Source organism: Phlebotomus argentipes, unplaced genomic scaffold (genome assembly GCF_947086385.1).
Source record: "Phlebotomus argentipes unplaced genomic scaffold, Phlebotomus argentipes genome assembly contig_15, whole genome shotgun sequence".
NCBI lineage: Eukaryota > Metazoa > Arthropoda > Insecta > Diptera > Psychodidae > Phlebotomus > Phlebotomus argentipes.
Window position 1 is genome coordinate 14046062 of NW_026776181.1, and position 23930 is coordinate 14069991.

The 23930-nt window shown below is 42.2% G+C and overlaps 1 protein-coding gene across 1 annotated transcript in view; it reads left to right on the plus strand.

Annotated features, from left to right (window-relative positions):
- LOC132263250 (transcription factor SOX-1) overlaps positions 1 to 12175 on the plus strand; it is an 88505-nt gene extending 76330 nt beyond the window's left edge. The window contains exons 3-4 of the mRNA XM_059762922.1: positions 5944 to 6137; positions 8948 to 12175. Coding sequence (XP_059618905.1) covers positions 5947 to 6137; positions 8948 to 10439 — 1683 coding nt within the window. The 5' untranslated portion in view covers positions 5944 to 5946 and the 3' untranslated portion in view covers positions 10440 to 12175. The remainder of the gene's footprint in view (positions 1 to 5943; positions 6138 to 8947) is intronic.
- The last annotated feature ends 11755 nt before the right edge of the window (positions 12176 to 23930 follow it).

Sequence of the window (23930 nt, forward strand, 5' to 3'; positions counted from 1 at the left end):
TGGGAGTGTGTGTGCATGCAAAAGGGCAGAAAATCAGGTGAATCTAAATGCTCCTTTTATTCAACGCATTTTATTCTTCTTTCACCATTTATTTGCCATTATTATTATTTCTTTATTCTGAAGTGTCGCTTTTGGTATTGCTCGAACTTGTCTCTCTCTCTCTCTGCTCACTTGAGGACGCCTTGGAGAGAGAATGAGAGTGAATTTCGTCAATGAGGGACGTTAAACCTCTGGTAAAGTACAAATCACCTTGTCACAAAGGTGAGAGACGAGTTTTTGACTATGTCTTCTCTTTAGAGATAAATTGCTCTATTATAAAATGGAAAGACCACGAAGTGACATGAGGAGGAAATGTCCCGAAAATTCATCTTATTGTAACCATTTGACAATGGACAATTCACTGACTTGCATTAATTCGTCAAATTGTGAGAGTGCGTGAAAATTAAATGAACTTTATATCAGTTGGGAATTGAGATTTAAATGTCAGAAGTCTTAATGACATATTCTTAGTTTGATGGTGAGAAAAGAAATCTTTATAGCATAAGTAACTTCCTTCTGCTGGGCTGTGATTATTCGGTTTCCTGTTCCAATCCACGGTAATCCAACCACTGACTGAGCATGTCAATCACTCTTCCTTCCTGCTGTTCGCCTAACTTGAATTTCGCACAGCTTGCAACCTGAGATATGACCGACATCTCACCTGGGATTTTTATTGCGGAGCCAAATAATTCGATGCTGCGTGACATTTTACGATGGAAGGAATTGCTATTAAAATTTATTTATATTTATTCCGCACACGAGGAGGGATTCTGAAGGAATTGTGTCACATGCCGTGTCATAAATGATCGTAAATTATGTCGGGGAGAGACTTTCGGGAAATATTCACGTTTTATGTATCGTTTCAAAAAATCCTAGAATTTTCAACCGCATTTCTGCATCACTTTGATGTTGGGCTTGAGTGCGTTGATAAATTGAAATGCGGAGGAGAATAGGCAGGAGGGATGAAGCAGGAAAAAATACCTGAAGGATATGCTGCGGCATGAACACCTGGTCGGGTGGATCACAAAGCCTCGAGTGTTGAGATTACTCTGCCTCGCTCTCAAAATACTGAGAATTCTGGTAGCACATCTCATGTGTGACGTGATGTGTGTGTGTCCGAGAAATCCTAAGCTCGGTGATTAGAGTGAGAGAGCGACTTGAGACATTTTTTTCCTGCGCTCACAGTTGCCCTGTGAAAATGCCTTGCAGCATCGCCGATGTGGACCACGAAGCGCTGCGGCCAATGGCGTTCTCCTCTGCTGGAGCGACAGTGCAAAATGGCGAGAATAATTGTGATTTATTAGTGGGTGTCGCCGATTTAATTACCGGTGGCGATTATTTGTGTGCGGAGGGCATCCTAAGTAGATGTAGCGCATAAAGGACCTCTGTCGACTCTGTCGCCGGTCAATCAAATGTAATTTTAGCGGATTAGAGAATCAAGTCATGCCACACCAGCAATGAAACTAAATCGAAATTGCTATCAATTTACCAATTATTCGCCACAGATTCCATTCAGCACCAATTATAATGGCGAACTCACACAATGCTTCGGCGTCGTCGGGTGAGGAATTAAAGAATCAGCGATTTCACTGCACTCCGACTGTGCCCTGGGTGAGAATGGGCGCGGAGTGTGAGAATTCTATACCCAGAATTCGCTGATCTTTCACTCTCTCTCACCAGTCGGAGCTTAAAGTCATTTTCGGCGGCGCAGGGAGAGAGAAAGATGGTCTTATCAGCGGAAATTACTTTTAATTGACTTTCTGACATTCGAGACTTGTTATTGTGCGAAGGAGCGGGTAGATCTCTCCTCCTCCACACCTCTTTCCTTCGTAAGTTTCAAGGGGGAGATAATATATGTCAGAAGTGGTGTACAGCTCAATGAAAGTCTTGGGAAGTGAAAGTGTTCTAAAACCTGCAATATTCCTTACCTGAGTGCTTTTATTTGGATTTTCTTTGATTTTTGCGCTTGAAACAATCACAAAATAGTTTTTTTCTAAGTTATGTAATGAATCAAGGACAGATTTAGTGAAGAATTGTTATTGAAACACATCAGTTCTTATCTTAGTTCTTATGCTGAAGTCGCAGAGGTCGTAAACCATTGGTAGAATTAAACATTTTCATGTAATAAACATCTTTATGCCAAGAAACACGTCAGAAAATCAAACATAACCTCAAAAAGAATCATGTGAACTAAGAAAATGTTCATTTAGAAAAATTTTCTGTACGTTATTTGATGATTCTGTGATCTAAAAAGCTTCCAAACGATGTTTTTGAAGATCTCTTGGTAATATTTTGAGGTTATGGTCAGGAAAGATGTCCAAAAGAGTGTTTTTAAATGAATTCTTGCAGAAATATGTGATGAAAACTCAAGAATTTCACAGTCTGAAAGATTCAAGTTCTGGAAATGGCAGGCAAACTTGGAAGTGTACAAATTTAAGGCATATCATCTCCCCCTTGGCAGCTCTCGCAATTTAACTCATGAGATACTCCGCTCGTGGAATTTACCCAAAGGCGAAGCACTGCAAAAATATCCACAGTATATAGCGCAGTGGAAACTCTGGGAAATTGAATTGGATCTGAGCTGAGAGGAGGTGAACTGGAGAAATTCTGGTCTACCACCGGTATCCTGTGCAGCATGAATCAGGCCATCGTTGTGGATCCACTGTTGGCAGCAATATGCGGCGCTCAATGTATTATTTATTAGCCCCCTCGTGGCCTCTCCACTCCGGCGACCCATCCACCGACTCATTGTTGCGAGATGGAAATTTCGCCCAGAGATACACAAGTTGGACATATTTTAGCATTTTTCTCCAAGAATAACATTTACATGCAAATGCTCGAGTCATGAAAAATTTAATATTCGTGGAAAATCTCAAAATCCGCGCCCTCAGTGACATTGGGTCTTTCTTCTACGCTCCTCTCTTGCTCTCTTTTTTTCTCTCTCCTCTATGCCACTGGAAAAATATACGTAATGCATATTCGGGTATGGGAAATGTGTGAAATCTCATCAGAGTGTTGGTGGTTGGGATTTTTTTTTCCACTCGCCCGCCGAGGGCACAAAGCAATTTTGCTGCAAGAGTACAATTATGGCTATGGAGAGGAAATCTAAACTCTCACAACCCTCATCTCTTGAGCAATGTAATGAGGCCACGAATGATGATTATTCTGATGGCCACACGAGAGGAAAACACTTCTAATATTTCAAACAGCCACCAACCGACGTTGCCAGCGCCTTAAAGTGACATTTGAGGAAATTTCATTTGGCGTGCGAGGCCAGGAATTCAGAGCTCCTCAAAGGGTGGGTTTCGCCCTTCTCGAGAAATGAATTTTTTAAGGGTAAACAGAAGACGCAATATTGTAGAAAGCATAATTGTGAGGAAAAATTGTGGTTTCTTTTGCGAGATAATAAAAAAAACCACTTGCAAGGTTTTTGAGACTTATAATTGCTTCTCAAAATGCTATTTGAGAGGAGAATCACATAGAAAAAAATGAGACTGAAAGTTGATACTCAGTTGCATCAGAAGAGAAATCCTCTTCGGATTAAATTTCCTCTATTTCTGATAATTTACAGAGATTGCGAAAATCTTCTCAATCTGGGCTATCTGAGGAGGAGAAATGTCACTTTTTATTGCTGCCTCTTCCTGTTCATCTGTGAAATTATCAAATTTCAGGACTCACTATTTCTCTCTGTGCCATCCCGACATCTTGAAGAATTGTCTTGGAAATGCTGCAATTAAGACGCGCTCTCTCCCCTCTTCGCCTCGCCATCGTCTCCATCCAGAGACTATGAAGATCGCGTTATGGCTGAGGTGTGCACTGACATAAATTTGTGGCGAGCTGAGGAACGAAATGAAGAGTTTTTGCGACTCCCATAAAATTATTACTAGGAATTCATATCGCCAATATGAGCATCGCTCGATGAGTGTGACACATTAGAAAATGGCATAAAACTCGGGGAGTTTTGCCTTTTACGACCTCAGCGAGAAATCTTGAAATATTTGATATTTGTTGAGAAATTTCTCTTCCTAATTTCATGTCGATTAATCAGTGAAAGTGTAAAAATTTTCACACCCGTAAGAAATTGCAGCGCTGATGGAATTCTTTGGGGTGATTGCATTTCCGAGGGTGGTTTGCCTGTGGGGTGGGTGGGCAACTGGACAGGGTTCGTGTGAAATGGGATATCATGCATGGAAGGACGCGCCGTAACAGAAATGTCAGAAGGAATGTCACTGGGAGGAAACGAGAAGTTGGCACGCCAAGTCAGTGTCCGGTTTCCACCAGTTTAGATTGACCATCGCCTTCAGGATATTTCTCGAAAGCGCCAGCCAACTTTTCCTCCCTTCCGAGGAGGGGTGAAATGTATGAATTAAATTTCTGCCAGAGAAATGTAATATAATAAAATCCTCCAGTGGCAGAATGGAGTTGCTTCTTCTCTGTCGCGCAAAACTTGAAACTTCTCCATTAATTTCACTCATGCCATAAATCGCACTCGTGACGTGAAACTCCACTATAAATAAACTCGAGGAAATTCATTGCATTTCACCATGCGGCGTCGCAAATGGACAAGAGGATTTCTTTTTTGTCTCCTCGCGTGGGTGGAAATGTGACGAAATGGTCAATCGATTTGTATGCATTGGCGCAACGGAAGGGGCTCAAAATGACTGAGGCGTGCAGAAGTTGATGATGCAGAAAAATCAAATGTAGTGCACTCTATTGATGATTTGGGGGATGCTTCGGTCGCGTGTCTCGAGAGTGTGGGTGAGTGCTAGAGAGAGAGAGAGAGAGAGCAGGAAAAGTCGCAAGCTTCCGCCGGAAGTTCAACGACGTGTTTGTCTTTGCAGAAAAAAATGTGCCATCATCGGCAAAAATTTCCCGCGTCGGGGAAAATGTCTGTCTCCCTTCGAGAATCAATTGATGGCTGAGTCTGTGTGGAGAAATTGTTGACCATGAGAATGTGTCAACAATGGGAGTCAATGGGGCATTTCTTCGCGCCTCTTGCTACATTGCGGGCCATTGTGCGTCATCAAAGGGCGTCCTCCAGCCACCGAATGGTGAAAAAAAATCAATGGATGGCGGTGTAACTCCCAAAAGCCGCGCCATCCGAGCTCCGCCAGAGAATAAACAGCCACAATTCAATACAAATTCAGTGCTGTTGCTCTCGCTCTCGCTCTTGTGCTGCGCTCTCTCTCGCCGGAGCACTTCAATGGGGGGATTGTTGATTCTTTTTGTGACGATTTAGCATGATGTGTACAAATAGAACTTTTCATAGAGCCATTCAGGGGCTATGGTGGCAAGTAGAGAAAGAACGACAACAGAGAGAGTGAGAGCGAGGCTTTTATGCTCGGTGGCAATGATGACAATTTCCCACTGGGATGGTGTGAAAAAGAGTTCAATGAGCTTTATCGGTGTGCTTTAGAAATTCAATCAAAGTGTCACTGTGTCAAGGTCATTCTTGTGTATATATTCCGGGAAATACTTTGGGGAGTGAGTTTCTCCAGCTTCATTTCCATTCAGCATTGTCAAGTTTCGATATCGCCCATATGTTCGAGTCAGCCTCTCTCGAAACTTTAATTCACCCACGCCTCATAATGTCGAATGCTCTGGCAATTTACTAATTTTCCCTCTCGAGCCGAGACTGAGGAGTGATTTGATAAGGCTTGCTGAACTTTGTCCATCACAAGGCAAATGGCAAAAAAACAGCAACTTCGCCTAGCGGAATGAGTAACAGTGAAACCTGTTAGTTCAGCCGAAAGTCTTCCGATGGATGGCAAATTTACACTTTCCCTTCAGTCGTGATTGAATTCTTTATCAGAGAGGATCATATTCAATTGCCGGGTATTTGAGTGTCTTCCAAACACTGTGCGAATTAGCTAACTCTTGGCGTTTTGCTGGGTTTCTTTGCAGCCAATGAGTGAGAATAAGCAACAGGAGGGCTTGATCCTCAAGGCGGTGCTGGAAAATCCATCGGTCTCGGTGTTCCCGTGGAACTCCTACGCGGCGTCGTACTTCCTGCAGCTCATGAGCAACACCAATCAGCCAGGAACTGTGAATTCCACCGATGAGACAGGATGCGATCAGGAGGATCAAGATAAGAGGAGGTTAGTGACTAATAGTGATTAAATTACACCGTGCAGAAGAGTGATAATTGCGAGTGATTTACTAACTTGATGTTGGTGGGATTTTGAGCTTCTCGCATCGACAATTCCACGAGTTCATGCGATGCTGGGGAATTGATCCTAATAATAATAATAATAATAATATAAAATGTCTCATCGCAATGGCGGGAGTGTTGATTGCCTCAAATTTATGTCTGAGCCGAGGAGACAAAGGAAATATTCCACTTTCTTTCATCCCATTTCTCTCCGATCCCCACAAACACTCCACACATCAACAGCGGCCTCTTATTTTACCTTGAGCTCAATGGAATTGAATTCTTTTTTTCCCGTCTCCCTCTCTCATTCGCTCATGGTTTGTGTGTCTCGAGAGAACACTTTTATATTATTGTAATATTTTGATTTCTTTTCTTGTAATTCTTTAAGCACGAATGAATCATGTGAGAGATTTTTCTCCTCTTTTTTTCTCTCTCTCTCTCAATATCAACAAGTAAATCATGAATATCAACAAATGCATTTTCAAACAAATTCCTTTTGTGGTCTCGTATGTCAACAAAATCATGAAAGTTTAATAGAGTTTTTTCACTCTTTTTTTCTCTCACTTGATTAAAAGCTGGCTGACGTGTTGTCTTTGTACATTTGATCATGCAACACGAGACAGAGATAGAGAGAGAGAGAGTGTGCAGTTGATAAAATTACCGAATAACGAATTTGTTCAGGAATATATTTTTTTGTCTTATGCCATCTCGTTATAATTTCTGCAAAATTGTGGCATGTTTTGTATGGTTGGCTCATTTGTAAATCCAACTTCCCTCAGGAGTTAATTAGTCCCGGTGAATATTGCAATTGGAATGTATTTTTTGCTGCTTTGTAAAAAGCATCTAATGACCTCCGGGGAAAAATATGATCTTTACAATGCGCGTGGAAAATAATTAGGTGTGGATTAAAGTGTGTATGTGCGTGCTTTAATAAAATCAATTTTCGCGATTATTACTCATACAGAGCGCTGCCAGTGCAAGGCTTAATCCTTTTGTAGTGCCTCTCAAGAGAGTGAGAGGGGGGAGAGAGTGAGAGGGGTTGTATAGAAAGATGGAAGACTTGACGCGGTCTGGAGACCTTCAAGTCATGGCGAAACTACAAACGGCAGCGCGGATGGAAATACTTGAATGCCATCAGAGACGCGAAAGTAAATCAGTTGATTTGATATTCACCCCTATTTGGCAGGATGGGAGATTTTTTTTCACGTCGCGCTTGGCTTTTTTTTTCAAGGGAGCTCTGAGAGATGGACTGCCACTATGCGCAGCGTGGTAACCCTTATTTAGCACCACTACAGGCGCTGTCGGCAAGGGTGGGTAGTTTTTCTGGGGATGTGTGCTGTACAGGGTGACAAAGTACATAAATCACGGGTGAGATGGATGAGAAAACACTGACACACAAGCCTGTAAGCGGTGGTAGTAATACATGAGGTAATGCCTGCTGATATAAATATGATTCCCCTGTAAGTAGTTGGGATACGCACGCGGTGTACGGCTAGGCATAGGTAGACGACTCCTTGTGAGTGATTTACGTGCCATCGAGAGGCCCGTGGCGTGGAAGTGAAAGCTCACACGGCGCGGGAAATGTGGCAACGCCGGGCGAAAAGCCCGTGGCGGTGATGCGGCGTTGGGCATTCGTACATGAGTTGAGCGCGAAGAGGGGATCTCGCTCCGCCCAGATCTTGAGGGAACATGCGCTGAGAACTGCGTCAGCAATTGGTCGCCGAATACATGAGCAGGCGTCCCTTTGTGTCTTGCTAACCAGCTTTGCCTGATTGCCAATGATGGTGGAGGGGGTTGGGTTGGTGTTGTGTGTACAAGTTAGTTTGGGTGCGAAGAAGTTGATGCCGACATGGTCACAGCAGCAGAAGTAGTGCTGTACAGGCAACAAGAGTAGACGTGTGTGTTGGTCCGTCGCGCTTCTCCGGTCTCTCGCTTTTTTCGCCCGAACTCACCTCGAACAGGTTTTCGCAGCGGAGACAGAAAGGTGCTCAAGTCCAAAGTGTGTGGAGGTATTTTACGGATGGTCTCGCGTTAGGCCTCCATTCAATCCGTAACTGCTGTAACCTTCAGATGTGTTAATAGTGTGTCCACTGGTGGACTTATTGTTCTTCATCGCATCCATCAAGTTTTAGGGCGCGCATCACTTCTGTTCTTCTTAACTTAATGCTTGCCGCAGTGAGCGAGCCTCAGAGTCTGCCTTGCTGTGGTGTGACGGGAGACCACTCCTATGATCACATGTCTCTAGCGTGTGCTGTGTTGCGGGTGTGATTGCAAGACATTTATTTGTTTTAAGGGCTCTCTCGCCAGCAATCGTCTCGTGGGTGCGAATTCTGTTGTGACGCGCGATTGCTGATGGTGTTTGTCCAACCCTCCCCCTAATGTGGCACTCTTTAAACTGTGTTGTTCTCCAGTGTGCGGACATTTGATCATAACTACGTACTGTATATTGACAAACAATAATAACTAGCGCAATAATAGCAATTGAGTGGTTACGTGCGATAGGGATCAGTAATTGGGACAGGCAGAGGCGAACTGTGCATTACATGTAATGGGAATGTTTGATGATGATTTAAGACCACGAGTGCATGCAAGTGTTAACTAAATGTTTAATCATCTCCGCTGTGACAATTGAGACACAGGCCTGGAGGCTGGAGCAATAGCGTGTGGTGGATTCTGTGAAGAGGAAGCGACTAACAACCAAAAATCTTGCGTGTGCTGCTGGGATACAAGAAACTACACCAAACTGTTTTCTATCAGGGATACCGACGACATGCTGACGATGGAGGCTGACATGAAGGGGGGAATTCTGCATGCCACAATGCCCCCGCATCACCCATCATCGTTGCATTCGCACGGTGGCTCGCCATATGGATCCCTGGGGCCGCTGAGCATGATGAACCTGGGCCAGTCTCAGCTCGCCCAGTCGCAGATCTCGCATCAGCCCCACATGGCGCACATGGCGTCGCAGCACAACAACACCGCGGGCGCGGGGCTGATGGGCAGCCATCAGCAGCACCAGGGAAGCCACAATGCCCACTCGTCGCCCCTTCATGGGCAGCAGCAGACGTCCGGGCTGAGTCCCAGTGCGTCCCATCCGAGTCAGCAGCAGCAGCCGCCGCAGCAGACGAACCCGATGAGTGGCGGGCATCACATTTCCGCCACTGGCCAGACCACCGGCCATCCGCACGGCGGCCTGTCCACGAGCAACAACAATAACAACACATCAAGTAAGAATCAGAATGTTGATCGCGTGAAGCGCCCCATGAATGCGTTTATGGTGTGGTCGCGCGGCCAGAGGCGCAAGATGGCATCGGACAATCCGAAGATGCACAACTCGGAGATCTCTAAGAGGCTGGGGGCGCAGTGGAAGGACCTCTCGGAGTCTGAGAAGAGGCCGTTCATTGACGAGGCGAAGCGACTGCGGGCGGTGCACATGAAGGAGCATCCCGATTACAAGTACCGACCACGCAGGAAAACAAAGACGCTGACGAAGAACAAGGAGAAGTACCCGCTGGGTGTAGGATCACTGCTGCAGACGAGCGATCCCAGTGCAATTCGCAACACGTCGACCATCTCGGCGGTGCAGCAGGCCGCCGTCGCGAACAGGGACATGTATCAGATGCCACCGAACGGGTACATGCCCAATGGGTACATGATGCACGACCCGACGGCCTACCAATCTGCCCAGCACAATGCCTACATGAGCAATTACCACCGATACGACATGGCCCAGATGCACAACGCCGCGGCCAGCAACATCAACTACATGGGCTCGGGGGCGTACGGAATGTACGGCACGGTGTCCGGTGGGCAGACGAGTCCCTATCAGTCGGGCGGTGGCAGCGGGAACTCGGTGCAGCAGCCAGGGAGTCCCTACAGCGGGCTGTCGCAGCAGCAGCCGGGCTCGCCGTACGGCGGAATGACGCAGCCCGGCTCCCAAATGTCATGCCAAAGCCACAGTCCGAGTGACACGAGCATCAAATCGGAACCAGTGTCTCCGGGACCACTCCACTCGGCGGCCCAGAGTGCCGGCAACAACAACCTGATGAAGCGCTCCAGTGACTATCAGCCGGAGATCACGAATCTCATGACGATGTACGGCATCTCGCAGGACCCGATGACCACGGCCGCGGTGGAGCACCAGCGGAGTCTCATGTATCAGCACAACAGCGTGTCGCCGGACTTGCAGACGCAGCAGCAGCACCAGCAGCAATCGCTGCGGACGATGGCTCCGCTGGCGCACATGTGAGACCAGGCCACGAGCCTGCTCTATCGCCACCACCATCACATCCATCAGGACAACTCTCTGATGGACATCTCGTCCTTATAATCAGCAGCATCCGCCATGCAGGAGGGTGACACTCTCCGCCAAGTGAGGAGGAACCGCTGCCAGGCGCTCGAGACATGAGGAAGATGTCTTGTGTCAATATTTCACCATGCAAATTTCCTCCAAAGTAGGAAATGTTTCCCGTATCGTTAAAATATGACTAACAAAAGGAGACTCCAGGAAATCCCGTCGGGAAGTTCTGTCTGTGACATTCGAGGAGAATTGTTTGCCCCGAAGACATGGGGTTGGCCTGAGAGTCTTCAGTGATGGAATCAAATCGTGTATTTAAAAGCATTGATCGATAGATGAACTTTTGAAGTATATATAAAAAAAAAGTTGCAAAAAATACTTTTTTTTCCCATAGAAAGAATGATAAAGAGATGATAAATCTCATTGGAGTATAAGTTATAGAGACAATGAATTTCTGAATTTACTAATTTTCACCCATAGATGGTAATATTATTACTTGCGTAATTTAATAATGAAATATGTGGACAGTTTATACAATGAGTGATGGCATTTTCGGGGGAAAATTCCGAGAGAGAGAATTGGGGCACACAGAGAGTTGTTGTATCTTCTGGTCAGCAATGGAACTTCTCACTCAGAAGGTGAATAAATATCTTTATATTATACTTCCATCCATACATTTTCCTCACATATCTCTCAATCATGACTTCATCTGTGATTTCATTCTGAAAATTTCCTATTGGGGCGTTTTATTTATATATGTCACAGGAGAAAAAAAAGCGCAAAATTTTCCCAAAAATTAGAGTGTCTCTCTGTTCCTCACGGAAATGCCATTTTTCATTTTACATGGTTGTATATAAGAGTTATTATATTACAAAATAGGTAGAGCATAAAACTCAGTATATAATGAAAATCGTGTAGATATACAATTAACAATAACTGATGTATAATAGAATTTGGAACATCAAAAAGTTCTCACTCAATACCACTGACAAAAAAAGAGCAAACACGCATTTCCCAGAAACAATTTGCGGAATATCAATTATCCACACTCGCAAAAATCCTCCTAATTGGATTCCAAGACTAATTATTATTATTTAAATTTATTGAAAATATTAATTTTGGTTAAAATTTATGTATGATATTACACAAAAACGCCACCACATATGTTTTTATAAAACATATATTTGCGAATACATTTCGAATTTCAACCATGGATATTCAACACCAAAAAGTTATATAGCTTAATTAATATTCAAAGGATATTCCACTCTTTAATTATGTTGTAAATATTGATGATGAAAAGAAAATATTGCTGATGATACTGTTGGGAATATAATTATATATGGACAAAAAAAAATCTCTTTTTATCAATTTAAAATCGGATGAATTATATACATTTTCAATCAATATTTGTGCTTATTTAGAAGCACTTGAATGTATTTTTTATGTTCTGAAATGATGCACAAAAAAACAACAAACAACAGCAGAAAAGGCAAGGATATTTCTGTAAATATTAATTTAACTATAGCAGTGAAGGAAGATCGCGCAAAAGGAAATCATTGATTTATTTTATTGAGAGATGGATTAAGAGAATAGAGTGAAAACGTAATAATTATTGTAAGTATAATTATTAAAGAAAAATTTTATGTAGGTATATTTGTGAAGAATTCTATATAGGAGAAGTGAGAGAGAGAGAAGTTAAAAAAAAGGAGCAAGCAAGTAAATAACAATAAAAGAAAATCACTGCATATATACAGATAAATTCAAATAATATGGTATCACTCAATTTTATCTATTTAAGGAATAGTAATGAAATTTTTACTGAAGAGAAAAAAAGAATAAAACAAAATGAGAACTTCTTATTTTCCACTTTAACAACTCTTATAGTGATTACATTAATTATAGAAAGAAAAAAAGGATGTACGAGAGACATACTATATAGCTGATGAAACTGTGTACAAAATTACTGGAGAAGAAAATATGATAGAAAAATGGAGATAAAATCGGAAAAACTTCAGTGTAATTACTATTGATGCTGATAGGGAGAGTGAGAGAGAGAGAGGAGAGGATATAAATAAGGAAAAAAAATAATGTTAGTGAGTAATATAAATTGACAGAATCAGTAAACTCTTCAACTGCAAATATAAAAGACATCAATTAAATGCCTGAGATCTTTCATTCTCTCTAGCCCTACATTTCTCTCTTTAGAGCGCGCGCGATTTATTGAGTGAAATTTGGATTAATGCTCGTGGTCAATTTGCGTTGTAATTTGATCACGAGAGGTACTTGTGTGAGTGGTGCATTCAATATCGAGTCATTGCAAATAATTGCCAATTAAAATCAATTGCATTGCAATAATTTTGCAAGCAGTGCAGTTGCTGCGCGGCCTTTCGGGAGAGTTTCGCGAAAGTTGCAGATGATGCAGCTCCTTCAGAATGTCCATACGCTCTCACACAATTAGCCAATGAGGCAATTAATTGCTCACGGGGAGATTGACTTCTTTTCTCCCCATTATTGAGTCATTACTCAATTGTGTGAGTGTGTCTTGTGTGCACACATTTGAGCGTGCGAGTCTATTTTTTCAGCTAGAACCTCATTTGTTTGCTCGGCGTTTAGTTTCTTCTTTGTTGCTTTTTTATCGCCAATCTTTTTCACTATGCCCAGCACTGATGATAATATCTCCGGCCATATACTTACAAGTTTTTCCGATGGGCGCGAGAAACAACACTTTCTCAATTCACGCCGCGCGTGAATTCTTTCCGTTTCTCCGTGTTTTTCGGGGAGAGAATTTCATCGCGGATGGTGTGTGTGTGTGTGTCGTCTTTTTCTCCATAGACCTCGTTGGAAGCGCTCCATGGAGTCACTAATGAGGTGTGTTCCATGCCATCCAGGAGACATGAATGGCATTTCGGTGTCAAATCAAGTATTTTTGAGATGCTCAGCCAAGTGTTACCATTTCTCAATGAAGTCGCCGAACAGATGGAATAAACACACGCAAGCACTGTTTGATTTCTTCTCCTCAAATCAACATATTCCGCCCCACTGCCTTCTCATCAACTTCATTCACGACTTCTTGCCAGACGCCGCCTCTAAGTTCCTGCAATTTCTGCTTATTGGATGATCTCCTCAGTCTCTCTCTATGTTGAGTGTATGATTTTGCTGACAGAGAGTTTCAACGCGGGATTTCGCATATGCTCAATTAATGCATCCTCATTGTGACATCAATTGATCGGTGATGTTTTTTAGCTCAAAGTGTGTGTGACAATTTCATTTCATTATACTCACGAAGAAAGACAGAAGTCAATACCATAATTCACCGAAATTGTCATTTCTTATGCCTCTTTTGCCAGCCCATAACTTGACTCTCCGGCTCCGCGGCCACTGTGGATGCGGAATTAAAAGTGACTGCAATAAACATGGCAATATAAATTTTATTTACAATGTGAACAAGAGGACAAAAAATCCATATGTACACTTCTATCTTGCGAATGCGGAGAAAGACAGAGTGTTGCCCGCGAAATGCCGCTGCGAATCTCGAACGGAGCGCACAATCAAAGCGTGGGAGCAATTTATACTCAATGTGAAACATTAAGTCAAAGATATTATGCCGTGGCGCACACTTTAAATCTCTCCCCCTTTAGCCTTCCAATTTACACATTGTGTGACTTTTCTGCTGCGGGCAACGCGCTAAATTTATTTATTATCAAGCATAAAAAGCATGTGTTAATGTTAAGAGGTGACGTTTAAATTCGTATATAAATAGAGATTAAAATTAGCAACATCGTGTTAGGCTGTCTGGGGCCTCTTGGCTGCGTCCACTTGGGCTTTTGCTGGCCAAGAGATTCGCTCTCGCGCCATGAGAATCGCGCGCGCATCCACAAATGGGGATAATTGAAGAAATTGACGCATTCTGTCGTAGTCATAAAGTCGCGTGTCTTTTCACACCATGGAATCATCCCTCTTGAGAAATCTCTCAACTCTCTTACCACTTCAATATAAACCTTCCTGTTTGCTCCTTTTGTCCAGCCAAATAGAAGAGAACCAAGGGGGAGATAATATGCCCTTAATCTGTACATCACTTTCAAATACTTCCAAATTTGCCTGACATTTCTAGAGCTTGAAGTTTATAGACTATTTTCATCCGATATTTCTGTAATAATTTACTTAAAAACGCATTTTTGGGCACCTTCTGCCGACCATAACCTCAAAATATAACTAAGAGATCTTGAAAAACTCCATTTCAAAGCTTTCTAGATCACAAAATGATCAGATTCAGGCAGATTCAGGGTCAAAATTGTCTAAAAAGCTTTTTAAATAAACATTTTTCAAGTTTAAATCAGTATTTTAGAGGTTATGTTTGAGTTCATTACAATTTGCGGTGTTTCTTAGCATCAAAGGTTCAGAAAAGCACTATGTTTATTGCATGTAAATGCCTAATTCTGCCGAGGATTAGCACAATTCATGTGCTAGAATGCGGATTATTCACTGAATATGTCTGAGATTCACTACATAACCTAGAAAAAAGATTTGGATTATTGATTCTGCGTGAAAATCGAAGGAAATCTAAAGAATTGGGTTAATTTGTCAGTAAAATAAGTACTCAGGAATTGAATACTGTAAACTTTTGAACGCTTTCACTTCTTAAGTACCTCTGATGAGCTGTACACCACTTCTAACTGTATTATCTCCCCCTTGAAGAGGACCACCATGTTGCAAATCCCGGACCATATTTATTGCTTTGTTTGGACACGCAAATCCCCAGTGTTTCCCACCCTCTTCGCCATCCACAATGTCTCAAAATCTCAGTGACATTAATTGAGTGCAGGCGAAAGTCTCTTAACCCTTCCGCAACTCCAGAGAACACTCAACTGAGCGCATTGATGTTCCTATTCAGTCAACAATGCAGCTCATTTCATATCGACTCTGCTGAGTGATTGTTATGATTGTGAAGACTTAACCACATAATTGATTGAGATTTAATCGCCTCAGAGCGATTCGTTTGGGACAAATTAATTTCAATCCATGGGCGAGACGGAGATTTTCCGTTCACCCTTTTTCCAAAATTTATCAAAGAACCTCGATCAGTGTGTGCAACGCGATTGGTTAGAGCTTCTCGCGGGGGATGAAGAGTGGCAGAGCAATCACCCCCAGTGATTTGGCATTAATTCAAATTATGCACGAAGGTGATTGTTTGAACATTCAAGTGCATAATTACTCGCCAAGTTGCTCTACAAACTGTATTGTAGTCGTGAAAAGTTACGCTTCGATAATTACTCATTTTGTGAATATCATTTTGTCCAAGTGGAACTCCCACAAATGCAAGAGTGACGCGTAGATGAAAATGTTGGAGGAAAAAAAAAGAGCCGAACGCAATGGGACGAAAGGAGAGAAAAAATACATATATAGCCAAGTGCACTACAATAATCGTGTTATTAACATAATTTCACATTCATGTGAGCAAAATTCTGCCACTTTAAAAAATTTCACATTACTCGAGTGCATTAGAAAACAACGAGCTGAAATTGTGCTGTGTTGTTTTTTTCAGTCGAGCATCAAGGCAGAAATGTTTTTTGTTTTTGCCGCCAGAACTGTAAATTAAATGTGAATTTCAAATGAATGTGTTTGTATTATTGAAAAATTGATTTAATTATAATGAGAGACAAACGTTGGCGTCGCGCGAACACTTCTATCGCTTGTGGTTGCCATAAAAGAAAGCAATTCTTGCCAAAATCGCGCTGAGACATGTTGCGAAGAAATGTGAAAATGATTAGAAATTTATGATAATCAGAATTGGAATTTGTGGTCATTTCCATCAGTCCACTATCATAGAGAATTCTCTTTAGCATTATATATTTCTCCTCCTGCAGATGAGGCTGTCATATAAAATTAATTAAGTTGAGTGAGGAAAAAATATCCTAATTTCATCTGATGGCGGGGATTATTGATTGAGGTGAAATTGAAGAGGAAGAAGATGGAATCAACACGACAGAGACTGATTGGGACATCAACTTTCCAGATGGGGATTAAAATTACACATGTATTTATCAATTTTTAATGCACACTATGACCAACTTCTACGCCATCACGCGCATGCAGATTGTCATATACCCCCAATTAATCTGTTATTAATTACTAAATTTATATTTATGATATGGAATCATATCGTTAAATTTAGGGGGCACTCGGCATTCCTCCATGGACATTTTTCTTGGGATTTGGAGCGGCATCGAAGGCATAATTCTGTCATAAAAATATGAAAATTATATTATGACGCACGTTAGCTTAATTATTCAGATGACAAAAAAACGCTACTCTATCTGGCGCAGTAGACGATCTTTCCATGCGATGCACAGTGGAAATCTCTTGTGGCTGGAATATTTAATATTTAATTTGGATGGCAGGTGTGGCTCAAGTCGTAAATCGTTTGCATTTGGAACTATTGGAATCTCATCATGTGAAGTTGCCAAGCGACCCTGGAATAACACTTGAGAATCTACTCTTAAAGCACTCTACGGAAATCACAGATGATTTGGAGTTGAGAATAGCGAGTTCGTCGCTTATCACCCAATGATGTCTTTCGTTCAATTGTGTGCCTTTGAGCAATTCTCCGGAAGTGATTTATTTCTCTGATTGAATAGCAACAATTCCACCGAAAATTGAGTTATTTTGCAACATTATTTCCGCAAAAAAGTGTCTTTCATTGTACAATTTGTCTCTGAGAAATTGGAAAAGTGTTAAATGTGGGGGGAAAAAAGTCAAATGTTTTTCTGATGCGGAATTTGTATAGCTTTTCGTTTCGTTTCACTATTAGTTTATGTAAATTTGTGTCGAGAGGAGAGGCGAGAAGAGCAATTTTGGTCCAATGAAGTCTTCAGCGCGATGCAGTGTAAGAAGATTTTAATGAACCCGCAATGACTCGTTACTTATTTTGTGGGATACAATGCTCGTCTTGAGGCTGAGTGAATAGGAAGGGCAGCACAAGAGGAGAGTTGCAATGGGAAGAAGTGAGGTGAAAAATAGGCAACGCAGAAGAATCCATCACTTGGACATGAGGTGACATTTTTCAATATATGAAATTCTACACCCAAATTCCATTGAGCAAATAATTTATGTGTTTTCTTCTATTCCAAAGAACACCGAAAAAGGGCGATTTATGCATTTTTAGGTAAACTCCAGCGGCGATTTTTTTTCCTCTCGTCTCAGAAAATTTTTGGTCCAAAAATCATTTGACACCCAGATGAAATATGCATTCCGCATTCCGATGCACTCTCAAGGGATGGTTTCTCCTCTGTTTTTCCTTCTCACACGTCTCCCGTGACGGCCGTTGCGGAGTGGAGAGAGACAAAATCGACCTGGTTAGACACTTTGGGGACGCCCCGTGTGTGCATTAATAGATTCCTTTCTTGCTTTTTCTCAAAATCTCGACCATTTGGTTTGTGCTATTCACCCATTTTTTCCTCTCTCCCTCTCCGGTTCGCATTTCCCGAGAAGCGCCGATTTGTCTAGTTGGTGAGAAACTCTTATCACTTGACTATCTTTGCAACATCAATTTCTCAATCTACCTGTAAAGCTGGCCCAGTAACTTGAGACATTCTCTTTTGGCCGGGGATTTTGGAATGTTTCTTCCTGGTTGAGCTTCTATGCTGTGTTGCGAGGCATTTTTAAAGTCGGTCGGGATAATAAATCTCTCGGTATGATTGCGAGAGAGAAGCTGTGCATCGGATTTGTGCATTTTATATCCTTTTCGGTGAACACATCTCGGCATATACATGAGATATTTTGGGCCAAAGCGATAAAGGTATATTGTTGAGTTCTCGGAAACAGAGATAGAGAGAGAATTTGAGAAAAATACACCGCAACTTTATTTCCAACCAGGCCAGAGAGGCAAAATGACGATGAAATACTGGAATTGACAGAGTTCTAAAATTAAATTTTAAGTAGAATCCTTCCCTTGTTCCCATCCCTTACAGATTCCTGGGAAATTCACGGCGAGCGCAGCTTTAATTCCATTGTGCATTTGTTGGGCTTTAAAAGGTCCTCTGGCAGTGTAAATGTGATTTCAAACACATAGCTTGTGCATATTATCGAGAATCATCATCGTGGGGCTATCTATAATTTTATGGCCTCAATTATGTCTCCAAATGGATATCGATTCATAATTACAGCAATACAGAGCCACATATTGTGGTTGGCTGTGTGTTGAATGGTAAAATACCTGATTGATATCACATCGCAGAAGCACATTGGGAAATTATTGCCCTCTAATCGGACCGAGACATTCAAATATATCGATTCCCGCCACCTCATCGGAGGGAAATTCATACCCTCTGACATTTCTTCGCATATCAAATGGCAAGCGCGCGCTGGTATCATTGATTCGGCCGGGGGTTGATTTCCTCTGGAAAACATATCAGTTTCTATCTCTGATGTTGATCAGAGAGAGAGCTGAGAAATTTGTCAATTCCCGTGGTGAATCCCGGGGTTCGGAGAATTCATCGAAAGGTCAAATAAATGCTTATAGAGTTATGTAGAAAAGGAGAGGTGTCTCTATCTCAGCGGCGGCATCTGTTTTAATCACGATTGCCGATGGTCAGATTTATGAGGTAATCAATTTTAATTGTAATTTATTCCATTTCGCTATACTCACGCATATATGCCTTCGATTTGAATTGACGAGTGAGTCGCAATCAGAGTGGGATAAAATGAAAAATTGCTGCAGTCAGACGGTGAGGATGATTTTGAAGAAGCGATCGCTGAAAATGTTTCATTAGGGTTGCCTTCAGAGGCCATGCACGCTATGTACATACCCATTCAACTCCACGATGCGTTGAACCCTCCGCTGCAATCTAGGATATGGGTGAGGACGACGTCGCCGGGAAATTGTCGGGAGGAGAGCGAGAGCAGCTGATGAGATTTGTAGTGATTTTTTTTCTCTCTGCTTTATGGGTTCGGGTACGAAATTACCAACCCCCAACTGCATTGAATTTATGGCACTTTCATCCCTCTTCCGACGAGGCCCTTGCCAGGTGTCATTGAGGCCCAGGAGCGACAGCGAGCAAATTCAGTATTACGATAGTTAAGCGAGTTTATTAATGCGATGCATGAGCACGGGATGTCCCAGACCAGGTGTGGATACTTTAAAATTCTCAGTAATTATCTGAGGAATCAAGGGAAATTAGGATATTTTATTTTTATTAAAAGAAAATCCCTGTTATTGTGACAAATATGATATTTTAGCAATATTTAGTGGGATAACTACATTAAATCTTGAGTTCTAAATATCTGAATCCCGTCTGCAGTGATTTACACCTCTTTGATCTTAAGAAATCTTGGAAACAATAACGATATTGTAGAAAATTACGGCTAAATTAATTAAAAATTAGTGCTAGCTTCCAGGTTATTATTTGCACACCACAACACAGGGTCCTGGCCATACTGTGTGCATATGGAAGCATTTTGTGCACATTGCAGAGGAAATAAGTGAAGAGTGAGGGTTCAACTTGAAGCCCGCACCGAGGAATTTGTTCCATTCATGCAAACACACTTTAGGCGAAAGTGTGGCATTTCTAGTTGTGTGGCAATGGACCTCTTTTTCAGCGATGCCGCGTGATCTCTCCGGTCACCCATAATTGCATAATATTGTCCGAAAAAATTGCAGCACTCCAACTGCCAAATGGGTAATTGTAATAAATGTTCTGCCGATGCGATCCGCCGCTTTTTCCCCGCGCGCTCTCAAATCCAATCACTTGCGTCACTCTGAGATTGCATAATCTCCTTCTAGCCTCCCACACCGCCCCATCCAATTCAGCTGTCCTCCCATGAGGCACATTGTGTAGCTATATGGGCATCTACTCCGATAATTGTCGTTCATCAGAATTCTATCTATTCCGTCCGTGCTCCACAGAGACGTTAATATTTCCGGTTCCGGTTTTGCCCAGCAATTAATTATTCTGTCAATCTCGGGACATTCATTACTCGCTGGATGCCACTTCCACTGCAATCCGGGCGAGACGCACACACAATTTGTGTGCCGATGGAGGAATTGATGGAGTTCTGACCGTTCCACCCATTTCGATCTTCCTGCATCTTTGCGCCAAAATCATTGTCATCATCGGAGGTATATAATCAAGGCAGAGCCCAAAACATCAGTTAATGTCGTGATTACTGCGCCTATAATTTACCGCGCGCCGAATACCTTATGTGCTCCACGGGCGACACATACTTACATGGCTATGTAATGAACGCCAACGAGCAGCCAACCAACAAGCGGCCAAACGATACGTGATACACAACCATTCAAATTTCCGGCCTCCACGACTCAGATACGCATTCGATCCGGTAACTCAATGCTCTCTCTCTCCTCGATATCTCTCCCCATCTCACGGTATCGCGCCATGGAACATGCTCTCCTACCAGCTCACGCTGTTGCTCAGCCCAGGTGTGCAAGCGCTCCGCGGCGGCGAGCATTTGATGGGCGAAGTGCCCCGCGAAAAACTTCCACTCGGTGGCGGTTTTCTCACCCAGCCTTCATGCTTCACTTTTGATATGCGACGCTCTGTTTCAAGCAGGCCAAATGGATTTCACATCCTCCGATGCCAATTGACGACTTTTTTCGCCAATCGATTTCGCCTCTCCCACAAAACGCCGCGCACAGTGCAATTTTTCACGACTCAAATCTCCTCCCAGAGACCCTTTTCATTCAATCAACTCCGTGTGCTCTTGTTTGCCACTAAATCCACGCATGATTATGTTGGGCAAGAGTGAGGGACAGACATTGAGAAACTAAACAATCTCAGGGGGTTTAGCAATATTGCTCAATGCGCGCCTTTTTTCTGTGTGTCTTTGGGAACTTTTTATGGGCCACTCAAGAGTGTCAATCCGAAGAATATAAATTGCTTTATAAGATTCTCTTCCCAAATTTACACCAAACAGTTTAAGAGTTGAGGAAAAATGTCACAGCGCGAAGAAGAAAAACCTCATGCAGTTCCCAATTGTTGACGCCGATCTGACTCTCACGCCTCTGATTCCACGCAATATGAAGCATTTCCTCTGTTTCTCCCCTTCTGACCACGGCAAGGACGTGTAATCAAATTAATTCAATTCCTGCCGCGATCGAAATCTCGTAAAACAAACCTAATATGTGTTCCAAGACACGACCAAGGGGCGATACACCCTTGGTGAGGTATTCGTTTGATGATTTTTTTTTACGCCATATCGGAATCGTGGGAAAGCATTTTTCACCGCCACGCCGGGTGAGCGGAGGGACGCTGAAACAATGGGAAAATGTCATTTGTGGGTCGGAGATCTAATTACGGGGGTTCCTGAGCCACCCCTCAGTCTTGCCTCCATCGAGGTGGCGGAATTTTCACGACAGTTTGGCTTAACACGAAATTGCTTGTTGGCACGCAATCAATTTTTTTGTATGCTCATGATATCCTCACACTCCCCAACACTTGTGCCATTATTATTTTAATAATTTTTCATTCAGCCACGATTACGGTGGCTGAGCTCCTCCTTCTCCAGATGACCACACTTGAGGAGGTCCCGCAGGGTGTGAGGTTCGGTGGCGCTTGCTCATATTTTTCCACATTTTCAGGGAAAATTTACGATCTTGCCGGGGAAGCGGAGAGACACCCAACCAGAGAATTAATGGTTGAAAAGGATTTCCGTTTTGTACTGTTTTTACGGTCATTAATTATTTTATTCCAACCGCACGGAGAGAAATCACCACCGATATTTTTTATTTGGAATATTAAATTTTCAGCGTGCTACAAGAATTGAATAATTATGAGAAATGACTCAATTTCTCTCGGAGACGGGAAGGAGAAAGGGGTGAAAAATGAGGAAAGGTTCCGTGACCCAGAAGTGAGGTTCCAAAAGTGCATTTGGGGTGTCACTGCGATGCTATCACACTTCCTCCTTGTTTAACAGCCAAAGCGCATGGAGTCAATTTTGTTGACTCCCTCACGCTCTCTTCCACCCTCACTCGAGGGGTGGTTTCACCGCCACTGAGCACTGGGCGCCCACTCATCAGGCCACACATCATAATTATGTTGTACGCTGGAAATTGTGATTTGGGGAATTTAATTAAAATGTCATTTATAGCCAGTGATTTCATCTCAAACCACCAAATGTCCCCATATCGCAGGTGTGTGACATCTAAATTGATTGTACATCACGTGTGTGGCAGTTTTCGACGCGATTTCTAAAATTTATAATTTTAGGAAACTTGTAGTTTCACTTTTTTCCTGTAAGTCATGCTCACATGCGGCACTTGAAATGCACAACTAATTGGAAAATTACGGAAAATTGGGCGGTGGTTTTTCAATGAATCGCAGCCACACCTCGTCCGTGGCTGTGATTAAAAATCAGTGTCACTCTCGGGAGTGGATTTTGCTAAATAAATACCGCTGATCCCACCCGCATAGAATCTAAATTGAAATACTTTTTGCACAAAATTAAATTTCCTACACCACGCCATAGGGTGACTCACTGATGAAGTTTGAATTCCGGTGAAAAATATTTTGTCTCCTCATCGCAACCTGTAGAGAATATATTGTCTATTTACAATCAATTAATATCATGTCTGTGATTGAAGTTCTTTGTTCAGCAACTCTGCAAAAATGCTACACCCTCTCGTGTGGCCTGAACTTGCGGTCTCGCATCTAAATTCTTTTTTTTCAGATCTTATCTAAATCAATTCCATACTGAGAGTTATAATAATTTGTACCTTTTGTCGTGAATGTTGTATATGGAAAATGAGAACGGCTTTTTTTGTCCTCTGCTGGTCAGTACACACCTTACTGCGGGGAAAAAATGCTCTCCGTGGATTGTTGACGAGCAAGGGGAGGATAATGTGCTCTTAATCTGTACACCACTTCCTAAACACTTCCAGAATTTCAAGTTTTTCGACTGTTTCCTTACTAATTCACAAATTACAGCAAATCTCTCAAGTTTCTATCCGATATTTGTGTAAGAATCCAGTGAAAAACTATTTTTTTAACGTTCTTTTTGACCATAACCTCAAAATTTAGAAGCTTTCTAGATCACAAATCAACTATTATGATTTGCCTGAAATTGAAATTGCTGATTCAGACGCAAAATCGTCTAGAAAGTTTTCTGAATAATCAATCTTCAAGTTCAAATCAATATTTTTGAGGTTATGTTCGATATAGGCACAATTTTCAATGGTTTTTGGGCATCAAATGTTCACAAAAGCTATTTTTATTGCATGAAAATGCTTTATTCTGCCAATAGCATAAAGACTGACGTTCTAGACTCTGTTCTTGATTTGTTACATAACCTAGAAAACGAGTAATATGATTATTTCTACGTAAAAATCAAAGAAAATCCAAGACATTGGGATAATTTGTCAGTAAAAGAAAGATTCAGGAAAGGAATATTGTAATTTTTTGCTTACTTCCACTTCCTAACACTCCCACT